The sequence below is a fragment of the Dendronephthya gigantea genome, unplaced genomic scaffold (assembly GCF_004324835.1).
Source record: "Dendronephthya gigantea isolate DGI-Jeju-01 unplaced genomic scaffold, DenGig_1.0 000098F, whole genome shotgun sequence".
In the NCBI taxonomy this organism is placed as follows: Eukaryota; Metazoa; Cnidaria; class Anthozoa; order Malacalcyonacea; family Nephtheidae; genus Dendronephthya; species Dendronephthya gigantea.
The window spans coordinates 196,742-217,772 of record NW_021163108.1 but is presented as its reverse complement, the minus strand read 5'-3'; the positions used below and the strand labels follow the sequence as shown (position 1 = coordinate 217,772).

The 21,031-nt window shown below is 36.1% G+C and overlaps 1 protein-coding gene across 1 annotated transcript; it reads right to left on the bottom strand.

The window, feature by feature from the left end:
* Positions 1 to 225: 225 nt before the first annotated feature.
* LOC114534199 (ATP-dependent RNA helicase HAS1-like) lies at positions 226 to 19,263 on the bottom strand. Its single transcript, XM_028555752.1, has 14 exons — positions 19,175 to 19,263; positions 18,407 to 18,463; positions 18,177 to 18,293; positions 17,652 to 17,793; positions 16,324 to 16,424; positions 15,517 to 15,716; positions 13,274 to 13,388; positions 12,377 to 12,516; positions 11,690 to 11,851; positions 11,003 to 11,155; positions 5,209 to 5,322; positions 4,814 to 4,870; positions 4,281 to 4,458; positions 226 to 1,813 (listed from the first exon to the last, which is right to left on the bottom strand). The coding sequence occupies exons 1-14, from the start codon at positions 19,230 to 19,232 to the stop codon at positions 1,665 to 1,667; spliced, it is 1,743 nt and encodes a 580-aa protein (XP_028411553.1). The 5' UTR covers positions 19,233 to 19,263; the 3' UTR covers positions 226 to 1,664.
* Between the last annotated feature and the right edge of the window lie 1,768 nt (positions 19,264 to 21,031).

Here is a 21,031-nt window from a genome sequence, read left to right as displayed (position 1 = left end):
CGGAGGTTCGAGACCCTGAAAGGAATGTTTTTCTCTTTGAAATTATTACTCCGGCGACGGAGTTGAAAATTTGCATAGGTTTTGTTTATTTCTTTATTATTTTTCGTCGTCGAATGTCTGTTTTGGCGCGAAATATACTAGTATTTGAAAAGTGTATGTCACTTATCTGAGTCATTTATCTGAGTCACAGTTTTGTCTCCCAAGAGTTGTGGTGCACAGCTCGAACTCTTTGGCTACTTTTTCTGGGGAGAGCTGAAGGTAACTTAGAATTGCAAAATTACCGAATACAACCCCCCCTAACAACCCCCCCTAGCAACATACACACCGAACATGGCCGGGCGTCAATTTAGGGGGGATCTAGATCTGCTGGAAATCGGAGCAGTTCATCGGAACAGATTCCAACAAAACAGTGAATAAAACAACATTTGTAGTTGTATTATGTATTAATGTAAATAAATCGTGCGCGGTGCATCATTTATATAATCGATTGCGAATCGATCGAAATATAATACAAACCAATAGTTTGTTAAAATATAGCTGCATGTAGTATTATGTTATCTACAACTGTACGTAGCCCTCTATACTGAATATACATTTAAATATTACGTACGGGTTAGAGTAAGATCACGTGTGTTCTATGGGATATAGAGTCCCTCGAATAAAATATATGGTCACTACTGCATGGAGCCCCTCGCGATCTTTTATCTTGTTCGAGGGACTCTATGTCCCATAGAACAAACGTAATCAAGCTTTAACCGTCTTAGAGAATAGCTACTTTACAAGGGATTAGTTCATTAGTGACCCTATAGTCTATATAGAGTTGTTAATTAATTAAAAAAAATCACTCGTAATTCAATAAAATTTGTGAATCTCAGACCCTATGAGATAGAGCATGGATATACTGGAAGCTGATTGTTCCGAATGGAGGGAGACTAGATATAACGTCTAGATATTCACTTCGGAATTGTTAAGAACGAAAAAATCCGCCATGTTTCGTGCTTCACTTTTTGGTCGCGAGAACTCCCTGAAAAAGCGAAGCGAAAAAACATGACGAATTTTTTCGTGCTGATGCCAGATATGGGCCCTGATCACAGACTACCTATCAGAAGGACAACTCAAAATTCACACTTACGCAAAAAACAATGGAGTTGTCCTTCTGATAGGTATTCTGTGCCCTAAAAGAGTTTTTGTAAAAATAATTTTCTATTTTTTGAGAATATTCCTCGGTGACTTCGTATCAAATTGTTTCATTGATCAGGGATGATAGCTTACTGAACAAATGAGCCTAAAAGTTTTATAAGCGGCCCTTTGAACTGAAGTTTACCATAATAATATTTTTCCGGTAATCTAGCAACGCTGAAACTAAGGTCAAAAGACTAGAGAACTTAAATCTTTTGTGGTATAATGTGGATTTCTTGTGAATTCCGAGTTTGTGGATACTTTAAAACACCACAACGTTTGAAACATGCAGGCCTTATGCGTGTTCATGGCCGTCTATAAAGTATTGAAACTCAGGGGAAAATGTTCTGTCATTACGTATAGGTTCTGTCATCAAAAATAGAGGACCGGTAACTGTTTATATGAATTGTTTATATGATTAAAAAAGTGACCACCCAATGCATCTTGCTCACGATAAAACCGTGCAGTCAGACACGTTGAACATTCTATCTACTAAACTGTCTGGTATCTTTGTTAACCTTCTTATGTTTGAAAGTCTTAATTTTTTTCATCGTTTTAGAGTTTCTGTAACCAATACCAAATCCGCCACCACCTCCACGCTTTCGAGGTCGCTCTCCTTTACTGCTGTGGACAGCTATTTCTTTTGTCAAGGGTACTTTTTCTACGATTGAATATTACATACAGATATTCATATGTCTCGTGACAAGTGCATGGAGACTAATATCACACCAGAAAGCGGATCTATAGACTATAATAACTAGGGATCCAAGGATAGTGCAAAATTTGAGTGCCCTCCCGATACCAAGGCAACCAGGCGTCTGTCGCAACATACAGGATTTTGACTTTTGCCAATAAAAATCTAAAGAAGCAGGTTAAACATACCCGGATCAAACGTGGTCAAACGGCTAATATTACAATTGCTCAATATGCAGCACCACACACGAATATGGCAAAATTTGTATGCTTCCTATAGCAGGGTTGAAGTTGATTGTATTTTCAATAAATATTTGTTTATAGCTATAGATGTGAATTAAAGAGTTGATATTGTAGATGGTAGATCCAAAGATACAAATTTACTACCAAAGCTTGGAGAAATCATACTCTAAAGTACTCAAATTACGTTCGCCGCGATATTGCCATTTAGTCAAGGACCTGTATACGAGTTTGCATGCATTTCATTTAGAACAGGTAAACTGAACCATTTTAGGGTAAATTGACCATGGCGGACAACATGGTAACGCTGCCCGAAGAATAATGCAGGGCGAAACATCCCAAAACTGACCACATCCAAAAACGGCACATTCACTATAGTGCTATCTGCCAAACCAAAACGTTTTGACTAATCTGAGCTGTCTATATGGTTCGGAGATGTTTATATGGTCAGTAGAAAATGCCTAACGCTTTATAATACTTTACAAGAAAATTACCATACACCAGTAACGGGACAGAGCTCTGACAGGGGGGGTGAATATCTTCACAGATGACAGAAAGCCGCATCTGAAATACACAAAACATAGAACGCTTTGGCACTATCCAGTAAATAACTACAGTTATTGGGCCTCTGTTTTTGCATGCAGCTTTTTTTTCTTTGTGCGAAAAGAGGTCAATCCATCTGGCAGGTCCTCCTTATCACGTTCCTCGCGTGAAAATCTATACGGATTGTTTCGAACGATTCGTGTGCATATTCATGGTAAAATACTGCTATTTCTCATATTTCATTCATTTTTAAAGTCGGACTCCTTTGTAAAGGTCATATTTGTTAATGCTGAAATTAAAAGGTCTTGAATGTAAGAATAACAACGCGGAATTGTTTATAACCGACAGGGGATGACACAATGGTGCCGTATTCGGTCAAAGTTGAGGTTTTACGTTGTCCATGGTTAAACTGTTTAAATCTCCTTGAAAACTTCTGGAAACTTGTTAAAAACGTGAATGTTTGGTCTCGACCGACTTTCATATTTGGAAGGATTCAAACGATTTTCGCTGATAAACAGGGGAATAAAGATGGGAATTTTCAAATTAATATTTCAGTCACAAAATATTAACTTTTTTACACCAAACAGTGAGAATATATTTAAAAATGTACGAAATGTGAATATGTTTATTTGAAGTTGTAAGCCACAATTTGACACTTGTGCATGAGTAATACATGGTCATTTTCTTGTAAAGTATTAGTGTTATTGGCATTTTCTACTTACCAATGACCACCCCTAAAAGCACCATCTCTGAACCATATAAGCAACTCAGATTAGTCAAAGCTTTTTTGGTTTGGCAGATAGCACTATAGTGAATGTGCCGTTTTTGGGTGTGGTCAGTTTCGAATGTTTCGCCCTGCATTATGTTTCGGCAGCGTTACCATGTTGACCGCCATGGTCAATTTACCCTAAAACAGTTGAGTTTACCTCTCCTAAATGAAATGCATACAAACTCATATACCTTGACTATTATTGAATTCTATTTTAGTTGCCTAGACTATGTAAACATTCTGTAATGCCTGCACGTTAATCAATATAAACATCTGAATTGTTTCAAAATTTCAAAATAACATTGCTACGGTCTCGTTCCTTCTCTGTATATATAATAGAAAATTATTTCAGTACTGCGTCGGATGTTCGGGCTTTATAGTATAAAGGAGATGTCTATAAATAAACAGCACAGCGTTGTTTCTTCCTAGCTCTCTGTTTAATGAATTTACCGTCCTAATGATATCTGTGTCTTACTGAATGCTCCTAATGCATAACACAAATCTATAAATTGCGTAGAATTTCTAGAATTTACTCGATTTTTGCGTTACAACACTCTGTCGCTCCTTGTGTTTTCCATTGTGATTATTGATCAAGGCCCGATGGCACATGCACATTTGCGAAGTTCGAGAAAAAATCGGGCCATGCACAAAATATCGCTAAAAACACATATCAAGTTCACCCCCCGGAAAGTTTATACTATGACTGACTGACTCAATGACTCGCTGACTGACTGACTGATTTAAATTTTCGCCACTCATCACAATACTGCAAAGTTTCTGTGAACTTTTGTGTGTTTATGCCTTTAAATGCGAAACCCTCATTAAAACAGGCCCTTTCAAGCCCTAAAAAGGATACCTAAATTTACAGCAGGGGGAACTTGAAAACCGAAAGCCTTTGCAACTTTCTGCAGATCTAACGTATTCACGCTGAATATATCTCTGTGTTGATGCGAGGCGTACGCCTGAAGATACGACCTATAGCCCTCCTTCGCAGACTTGTGTAGGTAGTAGTTCTTTGCGATCAATTTCTCAAGCTGGAATGAAAATCAAAGATTACAATCACGAATAGAAGAAATTCAATTAGTTTCCAGAAAAGGTCCAAAAGAAATTTGTCAATTGTATTTGCCAACACGTCACCAACTGACCACGTCCAACCGGACTGGTTTGTTCGTGTGATAAGAATCGTATGTTGATGGCATAATTATTGACTGGTATACTTCAGTTTTTCTTAGAATATTAAGTGCTTATGTAAAAGCATGCAATAATATACCGAAGAGAAATTTCAAGTTTTAAGCTAGCTTTATTGTTGCATTCAAATGGTCTTTTTCAAAAAAAGATTTCAGAAAATAGTCAAAAATATTTGGTTTACGATTCATTTGTACGGTTTACCTGGGACTGAATGTTGGCAATCTTGGACGACGACACGTTATACTCGTTAAGAGGAACCTAAACAAGGAAACAGACAAGTTTAGGGAATAAACGGTTGAAAACAATGGTTTCTCGTTGGCTAATTGACCCTCGCGATCATGAGGAAAGATAGGCAAGTGAACTTCATCCTCACTATCTTTAACTCATGGCCGAACAATTATTTCGTAGATAAGTGAGTTTGACGTTGTCGTATCTCGTTATGAGAGCTTTTGACCACCCGTTATCTCCTTAATTCCGACATCCCTAAGTTTATTGTTGACAGCTTCCAAACCACACGCCAGGACGATTTCACACCTTACGTGGTTGGAGGGTTTATTGCCAATCGTAATAAACCTATTTTTCTGTACAACATTTACCTTTGCGTGTTTTAAGTAGCGAAGGAAAGCCAGTTCCTCAGGAAGTAAGAATAAAAGAGCGTGTCCTTTTCCGTGTGCACCGCGCGCTGTTCGCCCAACTCTGTGAATATATTCCTGATAAAGGAACGATATATTTAATATGTCATTATTTCTCATAATTTCTATAATTCGTACAACTATATAGGTTACGTCTGTCCTGTATGGTGTACTTAAGATGATTAACCTATCACTAACCAATCATTAACCAATCACTTGAGATAATTAACCAATCACTTAAAGAGATCCATCAAGGCGTAAAAAAAAGTGTAACTCCCTTACACTATATACACTCGATTTATTGGCATGCACGGCTAAAATGGGTATTTCTGCCAATTTTATCTATGCCCGCGACCTTTGTACGTCTGAGCCGAAATAAAATTTTTTATAAGATTTTTTTAAAATAGAATTCAGCCGTGCCGTGCCAATAAACCAAATGTAGTGTAAGGGGGGTCACACTGGGGCACAACGGGTTTTATTTTGAGTACTTCTAAGTCACTATTGTAAGTAATTTATTGTACGACTACATGTAGCTATGTACTATTGTAAAATTCTAATAGTCTGTAAATTAGAGTAAATTTTATGATTTGTACGGAGCCACGCACGTTTTGGGTTATTTTAGTAAAGGCTCAAATTCTTAGGAGGGTGAAAATTTCTGCGTGGACAAAAATTAATAAACAAATGTCAAATGGGAATTGTGTGCCTTTTTAGATCAGTGCATGGGAATATATTAATAAATGGATTCGATTTCGGTGTGTTCAAAGCCAACATATACATGATGTACAAAATGATGCAGGACGGTTATAAGATAGAAAGATAGATAGATAAACCGTTTAATAATACTCATATGGCAGCCAATCGGCTGAATTGCATGAGGCTATACAACAATTTAAAAACATTACAAAAATTATACTGTACACTACTAGTAAAAAACATCTATATAATTTACTATTCATTTAAGAGACTGGATATTATAACGTGTCCCTATATCTGTTTGTACGATAGTTAGGAATGTAAAATTGTTTCGAACTTCTAAGATTGTACATATCCGGAACTTTCATAGGTAAAAGATGATGGAGTTTATAGTTTGCATCGTTAACTATTAATTTAAAAAGTTTTTTGCACAAGTCTTCTCTTCTCACCCACAAATGCTTCATATCAAGAGTAGCCAAAGCATCTTCATACGATAGATCAGGAAAAATGATACGCATTGCTCTTTTTTGGATTCTTTCGATTATGTCTGAGAGGTATTTTGTCAGGCCGTAATGAAAGACCTGACAAGCATACTCGAGAATCGACCTGATCGATGCAATGTAAAAACATTTTAAATCGTTACTGTCAAGACCAGACTTCTTGAGTTGCTTTGATAGATAAAGACGCTTGGCAACTTTCGTCGTTATTTTATCAACATGTCCATTCCATTTTAGATCTTGGCTTATCAAAACGCCCAGTATTGTTGCCTTTTCTACTCGAGCAGTGATTTGTTCTTGCATCAAAATAGGGGCAAAATCAGGCTCACTCTGTTGGAAATTAATTACCATTTCCTTGCATTTAGACGGATTAAGTTCAAACTTGTTGCGTTGGGACCAATCCACAATAGAATCTGTCACTTCTTGGATAGAGTTGGTATTAACTTGATAAGTGAGATTCTCCCAAATGCTGGTGTCATCAGCATATTTAATCATATCACCCATGAACTGGTCATCTGAGATCGAGAGGTCATTAGTCATTACTAGAAATAATCACGGACCAAGCTTCGTCCCTTGTGGAGCCCCAGCATTAACTGGTTTCCACGTAGAAAAACAGTTTGAATTAAGCTTCACTCTTTGGAATCTTCCACGTAGAAAATCGACAATCCAATTTAGAACCGATGGTTTCAAATCACGTCGTCGTAACTTCTCATAAAGTATATTATGATCTATAAGATCAAACGCTTTACGATAGTCCGTTAGAGGTGTTCGCACAGACCCACCCGCCTTGTCCACTGTCTCTGACCAACGATGGATCAAAGAAATCAATGCAAGGGTGGTACTTGATCCTGGTATAAACCCGTATTGATTAGGATAAATACATTTCATTAACGTCGGTTGAAGATCCCTCGTGATTACAAAATCCTCTGCAATTTTACACAAAGTTGAGGTCAATGAGATGGGCCTAAGATCTTTGTTAATGTCTAACACTTGTTTACTTTTGGGGATCGGACAAACATTTGCCAATTTCCAAACCAAAGGCAACCGGCCATCTTTAAAAGAACCATTCAAGATTGTTGCAATAGGAGATGCCAATACAGTTGCAAATTTCCGCAGAACCCAGTTTGGTAAGTTATCAGGACCACTTGATTTACCCGATTTGATGCTGTGTACGTGTGTCCACACTTCCGTTTCAGTCACAACAATCGTAGCGTTATTCTCTGTCATGGGTGAGATATTATTAAAGGGAGATATCCTTGCATGGGTTCCAAGAAAGTACTGTTAATCGTATTACTTAGTGTGACAGGATCCTGAATATCGTGTTCTAAGTTTGAAAATATGGAATTACATCCTGATCCTGACGGAAGACCACACAAACGTTTCACCTCGTACTACCAATCTTTAGACTTACTTTGCTTTATATCCTTTACTTTAGCTTCGTAATATGCTTTTCGACACTTTTTCCTCATTCTATTAACTTTATTTCGCAACTGTTTGTATAAAATATCGTTATTCTGTGCAAAAGCTCTTTGCCTTTTATCGATCAGCGATTTGAGATTACAATTCATCCACGGTCGGTCATTTTCCCGTATCTTAACGGTTTTTAGTGGCGCCAGAGTGTCTAATCCATAGTTGATAATGTTGGTTAGAGTATCTAGGTTTTCTTCACAACTGAATTCAGGAGTGATCACAAGATCCCATGGAGCTTCACAGAAAAACCGACCGAGACGTCGTACAGTGCTAGGTCTTTTATCACGTACATGGCATACTTGTGTCGTTTGAATGTCTTTCGACCTGAGCTTAGGTAACGCAAGAACAGTTACATGATCTGACAGACCCAGTGGTGGGGCACAAAAAGGTGTATCATAAAAATCAGCAAGGTTTGTCATAACTAAATCCAATTTACTCGAGCCTCTTGTTGGAAAGTTAACAATTTGTTTGAGTTGGAATTGTCGAGAAATATGCCCAACAGGCAATTTATTAAAGTCGCCTGCGATAATCAGTCCACATTTCGGGTATTTCGCTTCAGAGATGACTGCAAATATTCTAACATGTATGTTTTTCTTTCACATATATGCACACTCCACCGTGTTCTCTTTCGGTTCTATCAAGTCTGAGCAAGCTATAGTTATCAATGTTAATTACACTGCCCGGAATGTTAGATTTCAACCAGGTTTCCGTTATAAAAACAAGATCAGGATTATGTTTATCAATTACATACGCTAGCTCATCAATCTTGAAAACCAGGGACATGACGTTGGCCAACATAATGGGGGGAACATAAGTGACACATCGTGACTCCTTTCCTGTCAGAGGTGGCTGGGAGGGCGGAATGGAATTTATATGAGTATCTTTTCCGGGAGATCGTGGTGTAATCGTGTGTAATCGGGATGTAATCGGTGAGACATACTCGGGTGATCGGGATGCAAACTTGTGTGAACGAAGTCCAAATAAGCATTCCATTTCTCTTTCCATCCAGGGGGGCGACTGTGGTTTCTCGTATGTCGAAAAAAACGGGTATGGTTTTTCTTTTTGTAACCATGTTTCTTCCTTCCTTTACATTCTCGGTTGCTGTAAATATTACGCTTATCGCAGCGACTGGTGATTCGGACCGGGATTGTGTTTGTAGATATTACTTGACTAATTGTGGGATCTTCTTGCACACTATTAGAGTTAAATTTTGCACTGTTGACAGGACTATAATCGCAATTGGGTGCGTTTATAAGTGGTAAATAAGAAAGACACTTGCGAGATTTAAAATCTGGTCTTGGATCACAGGTTAATACCTTCCCTTTACTAATAGGCGATGATCGTTCCGTAATTTTTTGCTCTGGGTCACAACAATGTGCTTTCTGGTTGATCATTGGTTGCAATTTTTCTGGTATACAATTTTGAGATCCTTTTGAATGATGATTTGAATTTAAATCATTACTAATATGTAGCTCGGGTGCCATTTGGGGGACAAGTTCCTTGGTTATGACAATTGATGCGGGTGGTTGATTTAGGATTTCGACTGAGCAGTTAGGATGTAAAGGCTCTTTAAGCGGTACGGGCTTTGTTTCCGCACAGATATTTCTCGCATTGCTAATTTTGTTATTGAGGGTTTCATACATTTGTTCCTTCGATTTCAAATATGAAATTTCTTGTTTAAGAAACAGGATATCAGATTCTAATTTTCGACCTTTCTCCTTTTCGTCCCCGAGCTCAACCCTAAGGCGACTTATTTCGGATACAAAGTCATTAATTGAACATATTTGAGTAATACATTCCAAACTCTGCAAAGAGTCGACCCTTGACTAAAGACTTCAATATCGAACTTAATGTTTTCTAGCAAGTCCACCGAATCACACGGACGCCTTTCTGCGATGCATTGATCAGTTTGACTCTCCCGATCTATAGTAATTTTTTTGTCATAATCTGCTGGATTTTTCAATGCATTAACGTGAGAGGGATCAGCAGATAATATTATATTCGGGTCATCAGAGGAGTTTATACCGTTAGCATTGTACCTTTTTTTGCAAACTTTGATTAAATCGTCTCTTAACATGATGCCAGCTTTCCCTTGCAGTAATAACGTGTTTTGTTTTCCGCGATACCAAGTCAAAGTTAGGTCCACATCAGAACTTGGAAACTTTCGTGCGGTGCCACCAGGTGAGGACCATTTGCCAGATATTTTGAGAATGTCTTCAACGAATTTCACTAGCTCCTCAAGGTTATGTGACCATTTAATTCGCTTGCCATCATAATTTAAGTACGAATTGTAATCACTTGACGAAATATCTTCGAATTCCCACATTTTGAGAGCTCAAATAGGTGATAAAATTTTAAAAATTACGGAGCACAATTTACACGTCAGCTATGTTGATCCTTATTGATTCCTACAATCTAAAGCGAACTAAATAAAAGGCACTTAATAAAATTGGGTCAGGCTACCCTAGCAATCGGAATATCTTCTTTTTTAAAAATATGTGAATATCTCTAATAAATATCGCCCAATTCACTAAAACATATTAATTCGATTGTTATCAAAGACACATACGACGCTTAACGAAGATATTTCAATTTAAAATTATTACTAGGTAAAAACTGTTGGAGTGTGGTTGGAACGGTGCTTATAAGTTAAAACTCTATTTCGCGTAAAACATTATTTTGTTATTTGTTTTGCGTAATTAATATGTATTTTCTACAATAGATTGTTTTATAGTAACATATAGGTCTTGTATGTTTGCATGGTGACATCAATAAGTAAATTAGCTTGTAGGTACACCACGTAAGTATTTAACACTTGTACCTACACGCTAATTAATTACAGATTGTTTTATCTTTAAATAATCGCTTAAATTTAGTAGTGGATGAAACTACAGCGGAGGCAAATGAAAGTACGCGGCAAAAATCGTTGTTTGCCGGTTTCCAACGATGCGCAAGATTTATATATATTTCTCGATAAAATCTTTATTCCTTCGCGCGTGTGAAAAACCAAAGTTATATATATATATATATATATATATTATATATATATTATTATATATATATATATATATATATATATATATAACTTGCAACTTTACCTTAGGATCATCAGGGGGGTCAAACTGCACGATCCAGTCTACCTCAGGGATATCAAGGCCACGAGCTGCGACGTCAGTACAAAGTAAGATACCAGATTTTGCTTGGCTGAATTGAAAAAATGTCGTTGTACGCTTCTGTTGCTTTTGTTTGCCCTATGAAAAAAACAACCTCCAATTCTTTCTAATCCTTGTCCATTAGCTACTATTACCGTTAAGCGAGAATAATTCCATGGAGGATTTCAAAAGTTTTTTTTTCATAATATAGCACCTCTTCAGACAGTTTTCTATTCATCTTAATTCAGGTTAATTTACACTTTTATCAGAGCTAGCGGTTCACGATTCATCTAAGTGACATGACAATTTCAGATGAGTCTGTTTGCAGTGGCTGAGTTACCAAGAGGTTGACTTCTTGATCTTGCTATTCTTGTTCCTCGTATACATACGAAATCAGCTTTGGCAAAGCAATTGTTCAACGTAAACATCCTCCGTTATTGACGTCAACGTGACAATTCTCATGCACATGCACATCGGTGTGATGATGATTAATTGCTATTGAATATATCGGGGCGTGATACATGGTACCAGGAAGTTTGAAATTCATGCAGTTATAATTGATAAATTCATAACCCCCACTCCCATTTCGAAGGCCTGTATGACTTAAAAAAACGATGCATAATCCATACTCACGTGTATGTCAAGCACCTCCAGATCAATGTAGTTAAGAAGTTCAGAATGATATTTCACAGAATGACAAGATGAAAAAAACACCATTACTTTCTTATCCCGATTCTTCTTCAAAAACGTAAATAAGACCAAGAAACGTTTGTCTGACGGCACAACTAAATAACCCTAGAAATAACAAAAATAAGTCTTCACGTTATGTCACGGACGTCATACATTTGAGTAGGCTATACCTTAAATTTCATAGTCATAACTTGAAGACACTAAAACTCTATAAATGCCACAACGAATAATGGTCTCAATTGAAGCATTTCGATTGACTTACTGCGTATCATTAAATGACATTCTAATCAAGGCTAGTCTCGAAATTAATTTTACCATTGTTGGAATGAGTATGCATGCAGAAGTAGTAAAGATAGTGGAAATTCCCCGATTTACCCATTCATTAAAGTTCAAAATACTGGTCTAATTTGAATGATAGACGTGGCTTAAGAAATTAATGTGTATTATAAGGGCCTGTTTAAATGTAGGTTTATATGGAGCGAGTTATTCCGGCCAGGCGAGGTGAGAACTACATATAATGAACGACTAATGATGTGATGCGCTTTTTACCTCGCCTAGCCGGGATAACTCACGCCATGTAAACCGGCCCTGAGGCGGCTAATAAGATGGTTCCTAGTTAATTATACCAACCTGCTCTAAGCCTTCAACTGTTGCTGTTTCTTTATTGTCATCAACGCCCACATACAATGGAGCTTTTTTTAATGATATTCTCGCTAAATCTTCAACATTTTTCGTTTGTGTTGCAGAAAATAATACCGTCATTCGACGACCTAGTTTGAATCGAAATAGATTATTTTGTTCATACATACACGAAACCTCGACAAGTGCATGCGAAACAATTCCCTTTTGCATGCACGAACAGTCGAATCAACATCTAAAGACAGGCGTACAGCCTCGTACCCAGGCACTTTAGTAGTAAAATATAAAACGCACCCCAAGCATCCCCGCGCGCTCGATAATTTTCAGCTGACCTCTATATAACAGCTGAATGCAACGTTATATCTTTTTTCCACTAAAGCGCCTGGGTACAAGGCTGCCAGGCGCACATGACACTTTTTTGTTGTACAATTTTAGCCGGTCGATTTTAATCCTCAAATATCTGTTTGAATATATTCCGATTGCAAGTCTGCCAAATCAAATCGCTTAAAAATGACATCGCACACGCAAATATTTAGTCGACCGACTAAAATCGTATTCCTATCCTTCTCACAAAGTGTATTGCTGCTATCTTATCACATTTTTTTATTTTAGGCTAAGTAAGGGTTGCTTTAGGAGGATATGCCACTCAAACTGCGTTTACACCAGACAGAATTTATTGGCACGGCACGGCTAAAATTGGTACCCGTACCCAATTTTATTAGTGTTCAAAGTTAGTGCTAAACAATTTATTAGTGCTAAACAAAGGACGAGCACAGATGAAATAGGCACGGGTACCCATTTTATAAAATCGAGTCGAGTGTAGTGTAGACGGGGCTTCATACACCATTCTCTGATCGTTTAGGGGCTTACTTTAGTCTGATATGATACCTGGTAAAATTCGAATAATCTGTTTCATTTCTTCTTCGAAGCCAATCTGCAATATTCGATCAGCTTCATCAATTATGAGGCATTGCAAATTCTTGAATTTAAACCCATGCGTGTTCTGCAAGGAAGAATTATGCATTTTAATGCTTTAGCTTTCAGCGTGCATTTCGAGCTATTTAAATATTTAAACCCTCTATCAAATACAACGAACTCGAGCTATCAAATTCAAATATAAATGTGCCGTAAATAGCTTTATAAACTTAAATTTTTAGCGAAATCTCAACTCTTTTTGAACCAGATTAACCTTTAAAGTTAGTTTGAAATAACTGCATTTTCTTAATTCCAATTAATTTAAGAAAAAATAATGAATAACTTCAAAAGAGTCGTCATACATTTGTTGACTGATAAATGTTTGTGATATTGCACGAGTACCGGAAGTGGAATTAGTGTCCTGGAGAAGGACGTCCTAAGGGCGGTCTTCCACTAGGCTAGGTGGAATTTTTCGAGCGAATGAAATTTTTCGTCTGACATTCTTTTCAATAGGTGGTTTGCAATTGCCGCCATCTTGGTTGATTTTTCAAAACATTGCACAAATAATTTTTTCGTCGTTGCTATATTTTATTCCCACCCAATATATGACAGAGATGATAAGCAGTTACAAAATAAACAAGGAAAAAGTAAATCAACGCAGTTTGTTCTCTTGAAAAGCAGAACTTTGTAGAATCAACCAAGATGGCGCCTAATCACTGATGACCAGTGAACTCTAATAAGACTGAAACGATAACTTGGCCGCCATCTTTGAAGCCAGCACTGATGGCCGCCATGAAGGCCAAGAGTTGAAATTACACCACCAAAACAACGCCGGTTTTTATATACAAATCCATCTCATCTGATCATGAATAAAAGCTTAAAACAAGCATTGACACTTAGATTTTACAAAAAACAAGTTTTATGAACGTGAAAAGGTGCAAACCTATTTTTTTGCGAGTTGAAGGCGAAGTTTTTTTTCGGCCCGTTCAAATTCTTTAAATATTTCAAGTACAAAGCTGGTACCTCGCCGGTTTTTACAGTAAGATGATGCGGATTACTTAGGTCTATCAAAAAAGGGTAACTTCGTTGTTTAAAGTTGAAGTGGTCAAATAAAAATTGCACTTTTCTGGCAATTTTTGCCAAAAAATACGATTTTTACGGAATTCTCACTCTCCATGCACAGTTCTTTTGAAGGCTTGATTTGCTCGCGCGGCTGCCGCCTTAACCAGCAAATTATATTCAAATCGGCTTCATCCAATGACTAGTCTTTATTGTTGAGTTATCGTTCCAGTCTTATTAGAGTTCACTGCTGATGACTGATTATGACGTCATATGCAAACATTATGACGTCAAATGCAAACCAAGAATTATGATAATTCGAGCGTAGCGGATTTCCTTCACCGGTCACAATTGAAAAGAGAATCGAGTGAAAAATTTAGTTCGATCGAAAAACTCCGCCTAGTGGAAAACCGCCTTTTTAAGGCCCGTTTACAATTGCGATTTTATGTGCGATTTTCTTTTTTTGATAGATGTGAACGAGTACATTCGTAATTAATTTCTTGTTCACATCCATCAAAAGAAGTAAATCGCACATAAAATCAGAGGGAGCCCAGTCAATGCGGGTACCGCATACTTTCTTATGTGTATAATTATCCTAAGGCTGGCAACCCTCACAAATATTTTTAATGCATACATTAATACCAACGCTGGAAACACAAAAATTACCCTAGTTTCTTGAAAAAAAAAACTAGATACCAAACACCTCGGATATATTTACCACATTTATCTGTAATTTTTAGACTTGAAAACAACTTAAAAATGCTTAAATTTTGCAAATAAAAAGTGTATTTTCATCGAAATTTTGTTAAACAGAGGCGGGATGCAATTTACTCGACAAACATCATCATCGGAAAAATCGTTGGCAAATTTCTCATTGCCTGTTGAAAGTTCGGAAAATCACGAAGACATTTTTTCTTCATTGAGTTGGCCTTCGTGATAAAATCGCACCTAAAATTGCAGGTGTAAACGGGCCTTTAGGAGAGGCCTATAGAACTCCGTTGAATTCAACAAACCTAACATTAAATATCTATAGTATAATATTAATATAATGTTTATCATGAACATGATACTTACTAATGATGAACAAAAATTATCAACATGAAAAACACGCTGACAGTGTATTACATAGCCTTAGCTATTTTAAAAAATCCGTTCACCTGTAAATGGTCTAAGAGTCGTCCTGGCGTTGCAACTAACAGGTTGACGCCCTTCTGAAGCTTTTCAGCCTCATTCTTTCTATTGGCTCCACCCATAATGATGCCATACGTGTGATTGTGGTGTTTTATCAAGTCTGTAACCACGCCAAATGTTTGTAGGGAAAGTTCTCGTGTTGGGGAAATTATGATTACCCCTGTGCCTGAGAAAAAATATTGCTAACATCGTTATATGATAAGAAAGAAAGCGGCATGCGGATCTACTGTATGTCAAAGAATACCTTATTGCGCGCTTTAAACGATAGCAAATTTGATTTTGAGATATCTTACATCGTTAAAGGCGAGGGTAACCCTATAGGCTATACTAAACTTCCGATGAACCTTAGATGAACTTTGGGTAACCTTAAAAATTCTAGTTAATTTCTCCAGTAAAAATTATGATCTTAAAAAATAAGCAATATAATTATATGAACCAAAATCGTTTTCGGCTGATAATTTAAGCAAATAGAGAATATACGGTTAAATCGAATCGAATCGGAATTGGCAAAATACGTTTGATCATTTTTTATATGCTACGATTGACATGGAGATGAACAAAACATAAGCACATGGAGCATGCAGATATACGCAAACCATGCAAATGAACATTAGGTGCCAAGGGAGTCCTCCCCAGGCCTTATATTCCTTGTTTATGCGGGGGAAGGTTTAGTCGCCACCTGCAGTGCAATAGACGATTTTCATAGCTAAATATGATCTAATTATATTAATTTAAAGTATAACAAAACGTTTTGAGCATAGAAATTATCTTACCGTTCCTGGGCTTAAACTGAAGTTTGTAAAGTAGCTCAATCGCTGGGATTAAAAATGCCAAAGTCTTTCCGCTTCCAGTTTTGGCTGCACCCAGTAAATCTCTACATAATAAATGTATTGTGAAACAAATGCAGATTGATATTTACACAACAAATATTTAGGTAAAAAGCTAGGGAAATCATGCAAACTTAAGCACATGCACGTATTTGAAAAAAACACTATCTACAGACTAGATGTGGTATTATGGGATAATGCTGTGAAGCGTAGGTAATAAAACCCTGGGTATGAGGTTGGGGTAATAACCTCAGATTAACATAATCCAACTACATAGAATGCAAATGTTGCACTTAATTTGCCCCCTCCCGAAAAAAAAAGTTGAACATAAAATGTTGAAGCAAACAGCATAAAATATGTGGTTATTTCGTAAAAGGCGTTTCCTTACATGATTATGGCTAATTACATAAAAACAGCATATAATTCATGTAATCACTGCTATGGCAAAATTTTTAAAGACAAAAATTTTCTGACACTTTATCGTCATAAGCCCGGACAGCATGAGCTTCTTCTAAAACCAACATCAGAAAGGTTTTTCTTTATGCAGCTAGTATTACCTAGAGCTGCACATTATATATATGGAAAGTGGAATGTTTGGAATTTCCTTATAAAATTTTGCAGGAAATTTGAACTGAGGACAAATGTTATGTTAAGTTAAGTATATCCCATGCTGTGTTGTGTAGCAGTTATTATTATAGACACATGCACACCACATGTTTAAGTCGAGAAATTTTTACTAAGCTTTCTAATGCTTTAGGGAACATTTATCATTATGTAATATAATATAAAGTTTTTTATAATATAAAGTTTATAATATGTGTAGTTTAGTTTAAATTGGAAGGATTACTAAGGTAAAAACACTGACAAAATACAGTAATGTCATCTGCCTTTACACTAAAAAATCCAATATAATCCTTAAAACTTTGCTTATCTGAACAAGCACAAACAACTAGTATGTTCCCACATTCCACAAGTGAAAGCATTTGCATTGAATTGTCAATTTTCTTGTTTTGAATTTTCATTTAGTCAAACCGTTTCAGAGATGGCTAGAACTAAACAACCCTCATCCGTGTATGTAGTTTTAGCCTTTAGGGATGTATTTCTCTAGATAGTAATTCTCCCTGTGGAGACAATTAAAGAAATGTTCAGATGATCTTGTATTATTAATGGGTATATATTATATACCCAGTTCTGCTTAGTTTATTAAACAAAACACTTCTGAAGTCATAATACCTGCATGCACCACAGCAATATAAATTATACTTATTACAAACCTTCCATTGAGCAATGGCACTATACTCTTATGTTGGATTTCAGTCATATTTACAAAGCCCATATCTGAAATAGCCCTTAGCGTTTTTTCCGACACACTTTCTCTTAAAGACTCAAAGGATGTGTCATCATTTGTTGACAATGCTGAAAAAGAGTAAGAACCTAGTTCACATATTACACATACTTCTATTTTCTATGTATATAATAATATGTGTGCAACATTTATAACAATTTGGTACCAGTACTACCGATTTTTTAAACATTTAGCAAAAAAAATTTGATGAAATAATGGGGCGATTGAATTTATCATTTTATATCAGTGATAAAACTAGTCTGACAACAGTTTTAAGGAAAAAAAATTGAACAGTAGAACGCTTGTTAGATTATTGATGCTACTACTGTACCTGTTGGGTTAAAGGAAGTGTGTTCTTCATATTCATTCTCTTCTGTATTGTCTGACAACAGTTTTAAGGAAAAAAAATTGAACAGTAGAACTCTTGTTAGATTATTGATCGCTACTACTGTACCTGTTGGGTTAAGGGAAGTGTGTTCTTCATATTCATTCTCTTCTGTATTGTCTATGCCCTCAATGACACGAGACTCATTCATTTCATTGGGTTTAATATTTTGTTCAACACTTTCAACTGAAAATGTAGGAGAAAACAATTAGTAAAAGGATACAAAATACGTATACGATGTGCTAGCCATATTTGATGCATCAATTTGCATATGAGAAAAGATGACAAAATAATAATACCTCTCTCTTCCTCTACAGGGTTTGAGAATTTCTTCTTCAATTTCCTTACCTTTTTACCTACAAATAATAAACATATTCATCTGCACTTAATTGAATGAATCTGGTTCAATTGTCCTAAAGGGCATGTGCTAAGTTAAATTTTAATACTTACATTCCCAATAATCTCACAGATTTGTTAATGTTACACAATGTAGTTGTAAACAATCTGTTAGGTTGAAACATTTGGTGAATCTATGTAGACTTTTACAGTAGCCCTGTCAAGTGGCAACCATGATAGACAACTGGCACATTTTATTTTCATAATTAGAAATGTCATGTACACATGCATGCATTGGCAATATATTGATGATGTTACAATTTCTGTAGTTGCCTGTATTCTACTTCATTGCACAATTGAAAAGTGGAAAAGTTTCACCAGCAGACATTTTGAATTTTTAGTGTACCTGTATTGGATGTATAATATACTGTATGTGACTGCAAGAAAGCTAGGAGACTACCTACACAGGTTACCTACTAAATAATAAAATATATTGAATTTCTAAGCTCTCTCTAAGTATTTATTTATTTTTTTCATAATTCATTCTACTTTGAAACCTCTACTTTCTCTTTTATTCAAGGATTTAAAGGATTTTATTTTGGCAACTCTCTTTCTATTTTCAGACTTATAATTTAATAATTCCAGTAAGCATTGAAACTCAACGGAATTATGTCTATTCATACGCGACTAGGGTCCAGATCTTATTTAATACTCTACTATACCAACTATACCTGAAGGGCCACCAGTGGAAATTTTTTTTCGCTTCTTTCTGAACTCTTTATCTTCCATAATTTTGCTTTTTAAAAATACACGTGCAATTTTATCTTTATTATCTCTGAAGCAAGCACGCACTGATCCGAGCACGCAAATTATGATGTACCTGAAATACTTTATGTAAATATATATATTTAAATTTAAACATGGCCGGCAGCAAAAGGGAAAGAGCTCTTGCGGAAAGAACATTAATCGCGTTATTACAAGCTTGCGAGGGACATAGAACTATTGTTGAACTACGAAACGAATCTTATGCAGAGGGTAAAATATCACAAGTAGATGGATATATGAATGTTAACATGATTAATGTTGAATTTACGAACCAGAGATCGGAAACGGTTCGTTTAGAACAAATGTGTGTTCAGGCAAAACAGGTCCGATTTGTACATATTCCTGATAAAATTAATATGAGGGAAGCAATAGAACGACAATTGAAAATACTGAAGAACTCTCGAGTTCCCATGACTCAAAAATCACGAAAGAGATAGTAAGGTCGAATTCTGTTTAAAATGTGTGGGATATTATTATTATAAAACTTGGAGTCCCCATCATGGGGGTTGCTATATAATTATGATATATTATGTGCATTCTTTTAAGAAATATTGTTATAAACTAAAGAACTGTGTTTAACCGTGTGATATTCCCTGTTTTGACGTATGTGAAATATAGATTTGTAATTTTAATTTACAATAATTTAAAATGATGGTCAAATGATGATTTTGACAATTAATGATGGTCCTGTTTAAATTTTTTATATTTGTTACCTAAAGATGGGATAAAGGTGATCAACTGATTTTTGAGTGAAATAGATTAACAGCTAGGGATAGAAATGGTGGCTATATATGAGATTGTAGTTTACTAAAAGTATTGGGTAAGTCTTTGAACAGTCTTATGCTCCCTCATTTAGTGATCTATTATCTCATATCTATCTATCTTATTTAATTTGCACCTTAAACACAGCAAATTAACATCCAGTGGGACTTCTCTACACTATTGATATTTAATTTTACCTCAGCTGCCATATAGTAATAAGACTGCATGTGATATGTTCTTGTATGGTGTTGTACGTGTTAAAAAATAGTTTGGGTGTTCAGACCCAGATTCACTTGCTGAATCAGAATGAGCTAGGAAGATTGATATGTTAGAGTACTGCTATGAGTGTGTGCAGTCAATAATTCACACCTGGACTACTTCACATCGGCAAAACTGACTTGTTAAAGACAGCTACATGGAACAACTTTTAAGGGACAACATGCAATTGAAAAAGGTAAATATAAGATAGTTGCAACCTCATCCACATTGCAAATTGCAATATTCCGAGCATGTCTAATTTCCAAAGGAGGGTTTGAAACATGCCAAATCAGCCACATAAATTGAATAAAATAGGTATTGTAAGAATGAATAAATAGGACGAAAGAACAGAGTGTTTAAAGAAAGGACCAAGACGTCGAAAGGGGAACATATAAACAGGGGATTTTGTTGTTCCCTTTTCTCGAATGAAGACAGGACATGACTACCCAATGAGATGTGATAATTTAGAATCTCGGAGGGTGTGGGAAAGGATGAAAGTACAAGATAATTAAGTAAATAAAGAGGCAATGCAAAATTTATCACAGAATGATTTTGCGAATGTGAATGAATAATTCTGAAGCCTATAATGCATCGTCAATCTCGCTATTAACATTCTTCTTTGGACTTTGATTCGGCATAAAGATTTCGATTCATTGTCTTATAGAAATACCTCAAAAGGACACCAAAGAACATCCGCCTGACCATCAGTGGCGAAACGCACGTATGATACGGTTTAGACAACG

Excerpts from the sequence above, each read along its gene's own strand:
- LOC114534199 (XM_028555752.1), bottom strand. The coding sequence starts at position 19,232 with ATGGAAGATAAAGAGTTCAGAAAGAAGCGAAAAAAAATTTCCACTGGT. Across the intron at positions 16,425-17,651 it reads GTGCCATTGCTCAATGGAAG|AGATTTACTGGGTGCAGCCA; the intron begins GTTTGTAATAAG and ends TTTATTATGTAG. Across the intron at positions 12,517-13,273 it reads GATTATTCGAATTTTACCAG|GTCGTCGAATGACGGTATTA; the intron begins GTATCATATCAG and ends GATTCAAACTAG.